The following is a 12554-nucleotide window of genomic DNA, read 5'->3' as shown; positions in this document are numbered from 1 at the left end:
CATAAAGACTATTTGTAAAGGGTCTTTTGCAAACGCTTTTTATTGCAGGGAGAAGTGCCCGGGGGCATCCAGAGCTCTGGGAGAACAAGGCCCACCCACACAGCCCCAAGTGGCACGGCTAAAGCAGGGATGGAGGCTCGGCTATTTTTGCAGAGAATGAAATCTGTTACAAACACGCCCTCACACAGAAAGCCTCGTCTTTTCTCCCTCAAATCTCTGCAATCACAGACTGCCTGTGGGTAGCACGGTGTGAAGGCACCCTGTAAATTAACAATCCCCTGGATTGCTGCAGCACAGCACACACAGGGGCAAAACAGGCAGCAGAGCCAGCAAAGATAAACCCACAGATCCAGATTTCAGCTGCTGGCAGAGCTCTGCTGATCCAGCCACCACCAGAGGCTGGCAGAAAACATTTCTCTCCACAGTCAGCAGGAGCAGACACAGCAGCAGGTGTGGAAATGCCTGGGCAGGTAATCAGTGCAGGAATCACTGACTCCATTTCTGGGAGTCCTCCTAAAGCATCGTTAATAAAATGTTCAGCCAAATGCCTGCTGTGGCCCTTTCACAGACAATGGGAGCAGGAAAAGCCAGAAACCTTCCCATGTGCAGTCCCAGCTGGCTGGAGTTGGAATGAGCAGCAGTTTGGGCAGGGAAAAGGCAAGAGGAGTCACTGCAATTCTTCTGTTTTATTAGCAAATGGACAGTATCAGGACAGCTAAAGGAAATCAGACCTTTCCAACATCAACACAAATGTTGTTGTCAATTTCTTGCACTGCTCTCACACATCTCTGTCTTTCATACAGCCAGAACCTTTGGGTAAACAAAGAGCACAGAAACACACAAAAATTACAATATATACATGTTTTGCCCCCACCTCAATGGCCTTGGATTTTTGGACATTAGCAACGCTTTGTTCGTTTGACTTTACAAATAATACCAAAACACCTCGAGTTTTAAAATAAAAAAATACTACAATATTCACAATATAAAACTTAAATACTTTTTTTTTTTAATTAAGGTACTGCTAGGAGCTATTGAGTGATCACAGCTCCTCCAACAGAAGCTCTGCTGCTGAAGCATTGGGAAGTTCAGGTTCACAAAGCAACATCCATGTCATTCTGCACTGCTCCTGGTCAGAGTTCAGACCTTGCCATGCTCATGACAGTGCCACCGGAGACTTGTCCAGGTGTGGAAATGACTAAAAGGTACAGGACACTTCCTCTCCTCTGCTATTCCTGCCCTGTTCATGTATTCCTGTGTTTTATTGAACAGTCACTGGATAAAGTGACTGCAGAGGAGCAGCTCGTGGGTCAGTGCCCTCCCTGCAGGAGTTACAGAAACAGGGCAGAAAAGGCAGCAAAAACCAAGGAGAAATTCAACCCACCCTTTCACAATCTCATCCAGAACAAAAAAAAAAACATCATTAAGTGTGCTTGAAAGGCAAGAGAATCAAATTTACCTGGGAAATCTGGATTCTGTGATGGAATCCAGGTTTGGTTATTTCATTTTCACTTCACCTTTCAAAGGAAGCAGAAACTGGGACAAACAATAGCTACAGGACTTATCTCTTTGGTAACATCTGTGAAAGTCTCTCAGCATTGCCTCCATTTCACAGGAATCATAAAACCTGATAGGATCCTGTAGAAGTTTTGCAGGTTTCACTGGGAGAAGAACTTGCCCCAAATTAAAGAGGGCCTCTGTGAGGGTGGGAAAGCCTGCAGAGGAGCTGGATCCCTCTGAGTCCTGCTGCAGCCACCCTGCAGTGCCTCAGTGAGAGCAGAGCCCAGACAGACAAACTGATAAATCCTCTCTCAGCACAGACAGAAGGTCTGGAGTGCATTTTAGGGAATTTCCTTAAGGCAGAAGTGGGTGATCACTGGCTGAGGAGACAGGCAGAGCTGGCAAACCCAAGTTGGACTGAGTGGCTGTAACACCTTTTCTACAGTCCAGTGGCTCCATGGGTGAGTTTAAAGAGGATTTGGATCCCATCACTGCTGGTCACACCCAGCTGCAGCCTCTCTGTGACAGAAAACTGTCTGTAGTGTAAAATGCCTGTGCTTCTGTTTGGTTCCTTATAACTAAAGTTTCACTTTCAAAGTTGGTTTCCAGCTCTCCCCTCACACTGCAAGACTCAGCTGATACAGCAGGGGCTGAAGGGGCAGCAGAGACTCCACTGTTCCCTCCAGCTGAGGACAAGGGTTCCTCACTTTTGAGAAGAACAGCCAGATTTGTAGGGTCACATTTCATTTTACCTATTCTTCTCTGGAGAAACAGCATACCCTGGTGACCTGCTCAGCACAACAATGGACAGAAATCCTGTTTATCTCTGAAACTTCCAAAAACATGGTAATAATACAAGACACTGAACAAGAGGTTTGCCCATGAGCTACAGCTGCCAGAAGTGCTGTTTCAGGGCTGAAATCTCCAGTACCTCCCTCAGAACCTACCTCACAGAGGAAGAAATCCACACTCCAAAAAGGATCCATTACAGACTCACACCACAGCTGCCACTAAAAAAGGTTGCATGGAGCAGGTTAGAAATTTAAATTCCTTAAATTTCTGGGATGGCAACCCACTAACTGCACACAGTCTCCCCAGGTGAAAGACTGGCAGCATTAAAGGCTGTGACAATCCTGAAGTCCACTACAAAAGGGTTTTTCAGCTGAAGCCTCCAAATGAATGGGAGAAGAACAAATTTTCTTCCAAACTAGGGATGGCATCCACTCTAACTAAAGCACTTTTGGAAGTGGGTTTGTCAGGTTATGGAACCAATTCCAGAAAGTAAAAAGAAGGAATAAATAAATCAGTAAGAAACAAGCTGAAAACCAACCATTCTTGGTTTTGTGGCTTAACTGTTCTTCTGTCATTTGACTGCTTGCTGCTCTGCAAAGGGTTAAGTTCTGATCCTCCTCAGTGACTGCATCCTTTCAGCTGAGATAAATGAACTCCCAGGCAATAGGGCCAGTGGGAAATACATATGTGCTGTGACAACAACATGCCTCCAACCAGGAGGACAGCTCGAGGTCAGCTTTCACTTCCTCAGCCTTCTGCTTCTCTTGCTTTCTTGTCACTGCTGCTAAAATTGGTTCAAGGGCACTTGAGACTTTGGAGCAGAGAAGATTTTTCTCCTTGCATCAAAACCCAAAAGGTTTCATATTTACTAGGATCATTGAAAGTAGAATCAGAATGTGGATTGGAAGTTGGTGTAATCTGAGGATCTTTACCAGAGAGCTGAGAAAACAGAACAGTCCAGATTTCCTGCTTAAGGGCACAGCTCCATTTTGCCAGCAGCTGCAACAAAGAGCACATAGTTTATCATGCTTGAAAGCTGCACAAATACCCACCAGGGAAGAGAAATTACTCTCCTCTAAAACATACATTTGGGTTGGAGATTAAGAGATGTGAGGACAGTTTTCTGGCTCCACCACAAATCACTGCTCCCTGTTTTACCTTTGGGAAGAAAGAGTCAAGCTGGAATTTTACCTGGAGAAGGAATATTACCATTAGCCTGACCTAACAACTGAATTCTTTTTAAACCCTCATCTCTATTCAACTCTAGTACAACAGAGATTCCATGAATTCCAGATTGTTTTCCTGAAGCAAGTAAGAAAAAGCTGCCCCTAAATGTTATTTCAAGTGATCATCTTCACCCCATCCGAGGGGTGTGGGGACAAGGGAAGACATCAAATCCAGGTGATAATAATACTCATCCCTCGGGACTTTTCCCAGTGCTTTGCACATGAAAAGCCTCACCACATCCCTGTGAGGTAGGTCAGTATTATTACAGTCCCTTAATACAGCTGTGGAAAGTGAGGCAGAGAAGTTCCTTTCCTGGAGGCCACTGCAGGAGTCTCCCTCAGCGATGGAACAGGGAGACAAAAAGAGAATTTCCCTTTCTCTCCACATCTCCCTTCTTCCCCATACAAACCATGGAGAAACAAGCAGAGAAGGAGGCTACAGTGCCCCACATTTCTGACAAACAGCAGGACTGCAGGGCTCCAAGGAGCATCATTAAACACACGCGTACCTCAGAACGAACGGCGACGCCCCCGAAGCCACCCCACGACACAAACCCAGCTCAATAAATAAGTAAACACACGCAGCTGTGACTGTCCCCAGCCCAGCCAGGTCCCAGGCGGAGCAGCTGAAGCCACGTCACTCCTGTGCCTCCACGGCCACGCCGACCAGAGCGTGCCTGATGGTGCGGCCGTGCAGTTTGTAGCCGTCCTGCGTGACCAGCGCCACCGTGCCCGGCTGCACGCCCTCGGCTGGCACGTGGCAGATGATCTCGTGCTCGTAGGGGTCGTACCTGCCACCCACGGGGTTCATCTTCTGCAGGCCGTGCTTGGCAAAGACGCTCTGCAGCTTGGCCTCGATGAGGGAGAGGCCCTCGTAGATCTTCTTCAGGGTGGGGCTGGGATCGCTGGGCTCCTGCGCGTGGCCCGCGGCGCTCTCGGCCGTCTTCTCCAGGATGTCTGCCACCTCCACCAGGTCCCTGCAGAAACTCTGGATGCCTGCAGAAGGACATGAAGGGCAGCTTACAGAACATCCAGAGCTCCAGGACCAAGGACAAAGTCACAGTGGCTTGAAGGCACCTTTAAAGCTGCTCATTGATTTGGAGTTAATTTAGCAAGACCAGGAGGTGTCTTCTGACTGCTGGAACCAAAGCTTCAGCATTGAAAGTAAGCTAAAGTCTCCCCAAACCAAGGTGTATGTAGGAAATGCACATCCATACCATGACTATATATATATTTGGTATTCCTGACAAAGCAGAGCATTAATGTCTCACTCCAAACACTTTTTTCAAGTCAGATTTGTCATTTAGGACTCTGCTCCACACCCTCTACTCCAGTCCCACTGACATAATTTTGTCACACAAATGCCCATTCCACAGGGAACAAACACAATGGGGGGAAGCAAAAACAATGCATGGCTATTCAGAAGTACAAAATCCCCAATTTATTCACAGTTTAAAACCACTGTAGAAGGACTGGACCAAAATGGTTCTTCAGTTGGTCATGAAAAGCCAGGCAGGTTTTGTCATTCAAAAATAATGACAAAGGGGTTTGACTGGCTGCATTTCCAGCAGTGGTTTCTTGTACAGCACAGAAATTCCAGGAAAAGCTGCCTCCCTCAGTTACATAAATGTCATAACTCTCTGACTGGAATGACACATTAGGGAAACAGAGAAAATGAGGCAATAGTCAGGTGCTGTCTGCAGCTGTACATGTGAACAAAGGGAGAGGAAGGAGAAGCAGCAAAGCAGCAGACAGAAGCCCAGCAATTACCACTCATTTCATGGAATCAGAGTCATTCAGGCTGCTCCAGACCTTGAAGATCATCAAGTCAGCACTGCCAAGGCCACCAATAAACCATGTCACGGTCTTTCCAACACCTCCAGGGATGGTGTCCCCACCTCTTCCCTTTGGCAACACTCTCAGTGAAGAAATTTCTCCTAAAATCTAATCTAAACCTCCCCTGGCACAACCTGAGGCTGTTTCCTTTTGTCTTGCCTCTCATCAATTGGGAAAAGAGACTAACCCTACCTTGCTATGATTTCCTTTCAGATTTTCCTCTTATCTACAGATCTCCAAGTCTCACTCTGCGAGCAATTTCTAATAAAGAACTTATTTTTTCTTCATGCTACATATCAAATCCCAAAAACTCAAAAACCCTTTCAAAATCAATCATCCTGTTGTTGATTATCTCCAAACTCAGCAGCCATTTTATAGCACCACGGGTGGAAGGTAAGAAAATACAGCAGCTCTAATTTCAAGGCTGCTAGAATTAGCTAACAATAACCTCTTGAGATCCATGCATTATGGAGAAAAACAGTTTTTCATTCTCAGAGATGGTTCTGGCACAGTGCAATGCCTGAACAGCACTTTCTTCCCCCCTCACCTGCTTCTGCTGCCAAAGCTACAAATCCAGCTCATTTCACTGATGCTAAAGTATTTATTTTAGAGGTTTTAAACATCTAATCTAGAGATTGACAACTACTGCCCCAGGCTGCATCCACCTCCAATGAAGTGAAGCAGAGGAGGCTGTTAATATAGTAAAGGAGATCACAGCCTGATGACACAGCTGAGTATAAAATACACCCTGCCAGAGCCAACCCTCAGCACACAGCAGAGCCTGCATTTTTAACCAACTCAGCAGAACTAAACTCAGCTGCACTGGGACTATTAAAAAAAATAGTCACAACTCTGTGATTCTGTGGGTAAACCTGACAGGACAGGACACAGCTGGACACAAGAGAAAAAAACAGTGATTAAGCCCAAATATCAAGAGTCCAGGCCAAGCATCACAGCAGGCTTTGGAATAAACGAGGGAGGGCAGGACAGGGGGACAGAAAAGCTGCTGGTCAGCATTTTCTGCTCGGGCAGGCAGGCCAGTGCAGTAAACACAGCCCTTGTGCTTACCAAAGAGTTTGGCATCTTCCACAAACTTCTGCGTTCTCCTGCGGACGTTCTCGGAATCTGCCAAAGCTCTCCGGTACCGCTCCTGTAACCAAGAGGGGACACATCAAACCAGCAGGTAAAACCCCTCCTGACACTGCAAACCCCCCAGAAATGCTTTAAAAAGAGCAGCTTGTGCTGGGCTCCTGCGTTTTCATACAAAGACAAGTCTTTCTACTGATTAACCAAAAACTGCAACTCTTTCACAAGGCCAAAAATATTCTGGGCACTGAATGGCTGAATTAGCTGAACAGCCACTGCCAGGCTGCTGCTGCTGAGATCCTCCTCTCTGTGACAGCTGATTTCTCACTCAGTGCAGGATTCTCAGGATGATTATCTCCAGAACAGCCCAGTGCTGTGGTATTTAATCCTCCCTCAGTCACGTGCGTTCTTCAATATAGAACCTGATTTCCATCACACACGGGCACTTAAAAGGGCTTCCCTCCTTGGATAATCTGGATCCAGTGTGACATAAAGCTGTTAAGGAGTGTCCAAAGGAGGAGCATGAGGGTGGGGAAGGGTCTGGAGGGGCCATGGGGGAGCAGCTGAGGGCACTGGGGTTGTGCAGCTGGAGGAGGCTGAGGGGAGACTCCTTGGGCTCTGCAGCTCCTCCCGAGGGGCAGCTCCGATCTCTGGCACAGGGACAGGGAAGGGCTGGAGCTGGGCCAGGTTGGATTTTGGGAAAGGTTCTTCCCCCAGAGAGTGTTGGGCACTGCCCAGGCTCCCCAGGAATAGGCACAGCCTGAGGCTGCCAGAGCTCCAGGAGGGTTTGGACAGCGCTCCTGGGATCCCAGGGTGGGATTTTGGGGCTGTGCAGGGCCAGGAGCTGGGCTGGATGATCCTGTGGGAACTCAGAATATTCCATGATTCTATGCCAACATGTGACACTAATGAGCACGAAGCTACTGCCACAAGGCTGTGAAAGAAGTGACCAACTCCAACACACAGCTTTTCCTGCCAGGAGCACACCATCAGTGCCCTGCTGCTGGCACTGCTGACAGATGGTGTTTTGGGGAAGCCAGGGTGGAATTTCACCCTCTCACACTCAGGGCACAGCTGCTCTTGAGCTCTGTGTGTGTGTTACAGCATTTAGGGAAAAATCCAGGGCTGAAAACCAGACCAAGCCAAGGGGACTGAAGCAAAGGCATCCAGCAGACTCACAGTCAAATCCCGGACTTGCTCTTCCAATTTGATGGCTTTGTGCTCCAAGGCACAGTCAGAGAGGGGGTGCTTGGGCTCCTCACTGGGGTCCTCTGGGCCACACTCGTCTCCTGTACTCCTCTGCTGAGCTGCAGTGCTGAAAGCACAGGGGCACCCTCTGAAATACAAACTAGGGACAAAGAAACAAAGTTGAGTAACTTCAGGGTCAATGAGAATTCAAGATTAGTGTCAGTATTAAAAGCAGGCTCTCTTAAAAGAGGTACACAGGATTCTACACACAATTTTAGTTCTTTTCACAAAACACAAACAGCAAAGAAACACAAAGAGGTGTTTTGAAATTCTTTTATTTTAGACTAGCATGGCACTCAGAAGCTTTACTCCACTTCTTTGGCATACCTTGGAAAGAGTCAAATTTTCACAGAAACACAGAATAAATGAGTTGGAAAACACCTTCTAGACCATCAAGTCCAACCTGTACCCAATTCCACCTTGTCACTAGCCCAGAGCCCTGAGTGCCACATCCAGTCATTCCTTGGACACTTCCACCACCTCCCTGGTCTTCTCCAACATAAACAATTCTGTGATTTCCTGACTGTGTTTCATTCCCCCTCCTACTGCACTGGCTTTTACAAAATAACCTAGACAGGGCTCATTCCTGCCATGTGAGCCTCAGCTCCACCTCCCTCTCACACCTCACACCAGGAAGAATCTGCAGAACAAAAGAGAATTTACTTCCAAAGCAGCTCCATCCAGGAAACGTTTCAGTACACACCTAACAAGGAAGGGTGTATTCTCCTTTTTTGGGAGTATCTGGGCTCTTCCTCTGAGCAAAGCTTTCAACACCCCCATCATGCAATGTTTTATATCCCCCCTATGTAATATTTTCCAAACATTAAGTGCACATCTACCCCGTGAAAGGCAGCACAGCCCAGAAATCCCCGTGCTGGCACCAACTCCCCTCCCTGTGCTTTTACAGAACAATTCCACTCTGCGCAGAGAGGCTCATTTAGACCCCAGAATCGATTCAGCTGAGCTCACATCACCAGGCCTGCACCATGAAGCATTCTTCCTCTTTAGCAAGGCTGCACTGCTCAGGTTCAATGTCACACAAGTGCACAGAACTTGTTCTGGGGTCTATCATGAAGCCTCACTGCTGTTCAGCTGTTTTGCCCCCTTTATTCCAGTACTGGAGCTGAGCAGAATTCAGTCTCAAGGAGTTAAACCAGCTGAAAAATAACCCTACAAAACAAGAGGACTTTTCTCTCAGTGTCCCTGAATAGGTGTGCTGATAGATCACATCAGTGCAAGTGCCAGTACCAAAGAGAAACCAAATATGTGAGATGGGGGCAGGGAGGAGGTGTCCTGAGGGTTTAGACTGGCTCAACCCTCAAAGCCCAGCTCAAGAGATCTGCATCTGCCCAAAGACCACCAGGCATCTCCTCCCACCCGCGTCTAACAGCCCAGATGTTTCCTCATTTAAATCCTTAATGGCAGGGTGCTAAATGTCCCACAGCACTAATGACAAACTTCCTCTCCCCACCTGAGGACATTTGCATGTTCAGTTTTTATTAAGTGGGTGTTTAAAACATCATCTGTACGTCAAACCACTCCTTTTCAACAAATTATGTGCCAAATACAAACCTCAAAGTGCTTTCTCTACTTATACTTGCTCTAGAGGAGGATTTTTCTCAGACTAATCTTTAAAGAACTGTCTGGTTTCCAGGAATGCCAACACAGGAAAAAAAACCCACATTTCATCCTTGGCTGCTGATTGGGGCACAAGACCCCAACCTGAATAATTTTTAAGATTCTTGTCACGTTCATTTTATTGACTGATTAACAGCACTTTATCAAAGCTAGAGAAAGTAGATTAAACTAGAGGGGAGGACAGAGCACAACCTCTTCACCAAGCCTTTAAAAATCAATCTGAGGCTTTCTTTGCACATAAAAACGTCCATGGGAAGCACCAGCTACAAGCTTTATCCTTTATCATCTCACATTTCATTTCAAAGAGCTGCAGGGATGGAAATCAGCCATGCTACAGACGAACCAAAGAACCTGAAACGCAGCTGAGAAATTGCGCCGGGCCCCTCAGAGGTGAAACTCCTGTGTTTTAAAAATAGGCTGTGTTAACTCCTCTGCCCCCGAGATGCCAAAGCTGGAGAGGTTTTTCTCCCTGTCGGTGGTTCCTGGCAGGGATGGGTGTGTTCTGCGTGGGAGAGGGGCATGGAGGAGCCGGTCCCAGCTGCCTACGTGGAGCAGGGAGCTGCCTGCATGGACTCCTCTCTGCAGCCTCCGAACCCAAATCCCAAATCCCAGAGCGCTCCCCCGCGCAGGGACGTGCCCTGGCAGCCACATGCTGCCTGGAAAAGTTATGGCCAAGAAATCCCAGCCTGACTCCAAAGGGAATTCTTCAAGCCTGTTAACGCGGGGTTGGAAGTGCCGCTCAATTTACTCCTTGCTGCAGGATGAAAGGAATTCTCCCCAACAAGTGGCAGGAGCTATTTACAGGCTGTCCACTGACTGGGCTCCATCTTCTAGAGGCTGGTTTGATCACAGCCACCCTAAAAATAGGCACGGGTCCCACGGGAGGAAGCTGACACATCCTGAAGCGACAGACACGTGGAAGCCCTGGCCGTGTGCAAGGGCGTTACACAAGTTGGTGTCACAGAAAGATTTACAAAGTGATGTCACAGAAAGCCAAAGGGATAAGAAAGAGCAGAGAAGTTGACTGCAGCCATATGGCTTAGGCCAATTGTCCTTCAGGATTAATATTTCAGGGGTGAGAGAGGGTTTCTGGTCAGAGCTATGGTATGGTCACCTCTTTCTGGCCATTCCGCAGTGGCAATCAGCTCTCTAACGCAAGGGTCCTTCCCCACCCTGCTGGAACACTCCCTCCTCCTCCCACATCAGCATGACAAAGCTCTCCAGTGCTGGAGAACATCTGCACTGGTTTCAGCTCCGATGAGCCTGCTTTGGAAGGAAATCTAATTAGGGCCCATTCCTCCGCGCTGTTTCACAGGGAGTGACCAGAGATAATGCACAGCGAGGAGGGGACTGTCCCGCTCTGGGCTGGCCTCACCTCCAGAGCCGGGCCACCTCTGCCTGCCAGGATGGGAGAAACACCCAAAGCTCCCAGAGAGTGTCCAGAGCAGGGACACGCAGATGGTGAAAAGCACATTTTCCAGTGGGGCAAAGCAGTTTCCACCCATATAAGAGGGAGAATTTCCTGACATGCATCTACACTTAGTCCCAAACAGTTTTTATTAAGTGGGTGCTTAAAACTTCATCTCTATGTCAGAACTTCATCTGTAAAACTTCATCTGTATGTACATAGCTGCCTTTACTATGCGCTGCAGATTTATTATATTTTAATAGTCTTTTAATAACCAAAGCACTTTATGGATTACTCTTTTCTAAGCCATATGCCGCATGAGTGCACATTGTCTAAATATTGACACAATTAAATGGATTCTCTTCCCGCGACCACCCAAAACACACTGATAGCACATGTGCCGCCTCACCACCAGAAACAGAACCCGAGGAGCACATTAAACCTGAATAATTAATGAATAAATTAACGAATACATGGTTCAGCCGGGCGAGACACATTACCCACCCACAGTGGCAGGAAACCACCTCCCAAAGTGACTTTACCGAGCGCGGAAATGCTTTGCCTTAAAAACGAACAATAATTTCAAAGAAATTTAAAAAAAAAAAAAAAACAGTTTTCTGGGAAAGCAGCTCGGTTATGGGGAGCTATTTCTGCTCCAGGGCGTTTTGAGGAGCCCAGAACGGCAATGCGGGGTTTCGGGGGATGATGGAGAGCGGCGGGACCTGGCTGTGGGTTCGGCTCGGGGTCCAGACCCGGGCCAGGGTCGTGGTTGGGGTCCGGATCCCGGTGTGGATCCGCTCCCGTTCCCGCCCGCCCGGGCCCGGCCCCGCGGCGCTGCCACGTCTGTCCCCGACACCCCGCGGTCCGGGCCGCCCCTGTCCCCCCGGCCCGGCCGGTCCCAGCCCGCCCCACGTACCTGCCGGTGCCGGCCTTGCCGGCCGCGGGCAGCAGGGCCCCGAGGCGGCGCAGGGAGTGGGCGGCCATGGCCCCGCACCGAGCGGCGGAGCAGGCGGCGGCGGTGCGCCCGCGTCACCGCGGAACTACAGCTCCCACACGGCCCTGCGAGCGGCCGGCGTGAGGGGCCGGGGGCGTGAGGGCGAGGCGGGCACGGGGCCGTGGAGGGCGGGCGGATGGTGCTCCGCCTGCCGCTCCGGTACTCCAGGACTCGGCTCCGGGCACGAGGGGCCGGGACCCCGGGTTTGGCTCCTGACACGGCTGCTGTCCCTCCACACTCGGATCTGGCACCGGGCTCCGGGACTGGGACCCGGACAGAGCTCCGGTGTGCCAGGGATCAGACCTGGGCACACAGCACCGGTTCCCTGGGGCTCGGTCTGGATACAGCTCCGGTGTTTCAGGGATCAGACCTGGGCACGCAGCACCGGTTCCTCAGAGCTCGGCCCGGATACAGCTCCGGTGTTTCAGGGATCAGACCTGGGCACGAAGCACCGGTTCCCTGGGGCTCGGTCCGGATACAGCTCCGGTGTTTCAGGGATCAGAGCTGGGCACGAAGCACCGGTTCCTCAGAGCTCGGTCCGGATATAGCTCCAGTGTTTCAGGATTCAGACCTGGGCACAAAGCACCGGTTCCCCGGAGCTCAGTCCAGATACAGCTCCGGTGTTTCAGGGATCAGACCTGGGCACGCAGCACCGGTTTCCCGGAGCTCGGCACCGGTCACCGCTCCATCCCCGGGACTCTGATTCTGAGCCGGCCCCAGCTCCTGCCCCCGGCGCAGTTCGGCCCTGGACACCGGGTGCACAGCTTGGGTCCCTGGGCTCAGACATGGGCACACGGCTCTGTCCCCACAGGGCTCAGACCCCGAC

General features: G+C 49.6%; 1 protein-coding gene across 1 annotated transcript; it reads right to left on the bottom strand.

The window, feature by feature from the left end:
- Nucleotides 1-671: 671 nt before the first annotated feature.
- On the bottom strand, nt 672-11849 carry GRPEL2 (GrpE like 2, mitochondrial). The gene is made up of 4 exons (XM_039701467.1): nt 11651-11849; nt 7620-7788; nt 6423-6504; nt 672-4514 (listed from the first exon to the last, which is right to left on the bottom strand). Exons 1-4 carry the CDS (start codon nt 11716-11718, stop codon nt 4156-4158), a joined length of 678 nt encoding a protein of 225 aa, XP_039557401.1. The 5' UTR covers nt 11719-11849; the 3' UTR covers nt 672-4155.
- Nucleotides 11850-12554: the final 705 nt, after the last annotated feature.

This window comes from Passer montanus, unplaced genomic scaffold (genome assembly GCF_014805655.1).
Source record: "Passer montanus isolate IOZ18808 unplaced genomic scaffold, ASM1480565v1 scaffold15, whole genome shotgun sequence".
In the NCBI taxonomy this organism is placed as follows: domain Eukaryota; kingdom Metazoa; phylum Chordata; class Aves; order Passeriformes; family Passeridae; genus Passer; species Passer montanus.
The sequence above is the reverse complement of the archived record's forward strand: the minus strand, read 5'-3'. Positions and strand labels throughout refer to the sequence as shown.

Bases quoted from the DNA above. Each gene is read 5' to 3' on its own strand.
- GRPEL2 (XM_039701467.1), bottom strand. From the start codon at position 11,718: ATGGCCGCCCACTCCCTGCGCCGCCTCGGGGCCCTGCTGCCCGCGGCC. The intron at 7,789-11,650 runs GTACGTGGGGCG...CTTTGTCCCTAG, and splicing joins GGCAAGGCCGGCACCGGCAG to TTTGTATTTCAGAGGGTGCC. The intron at 6,505-7,619 runs GTGAGTCTGCTG...TCTTGGTTACAG, and splicing joins AGCAAGTCCGGGATTTGACT to GAGCGGTACCGGAGAGCTTT.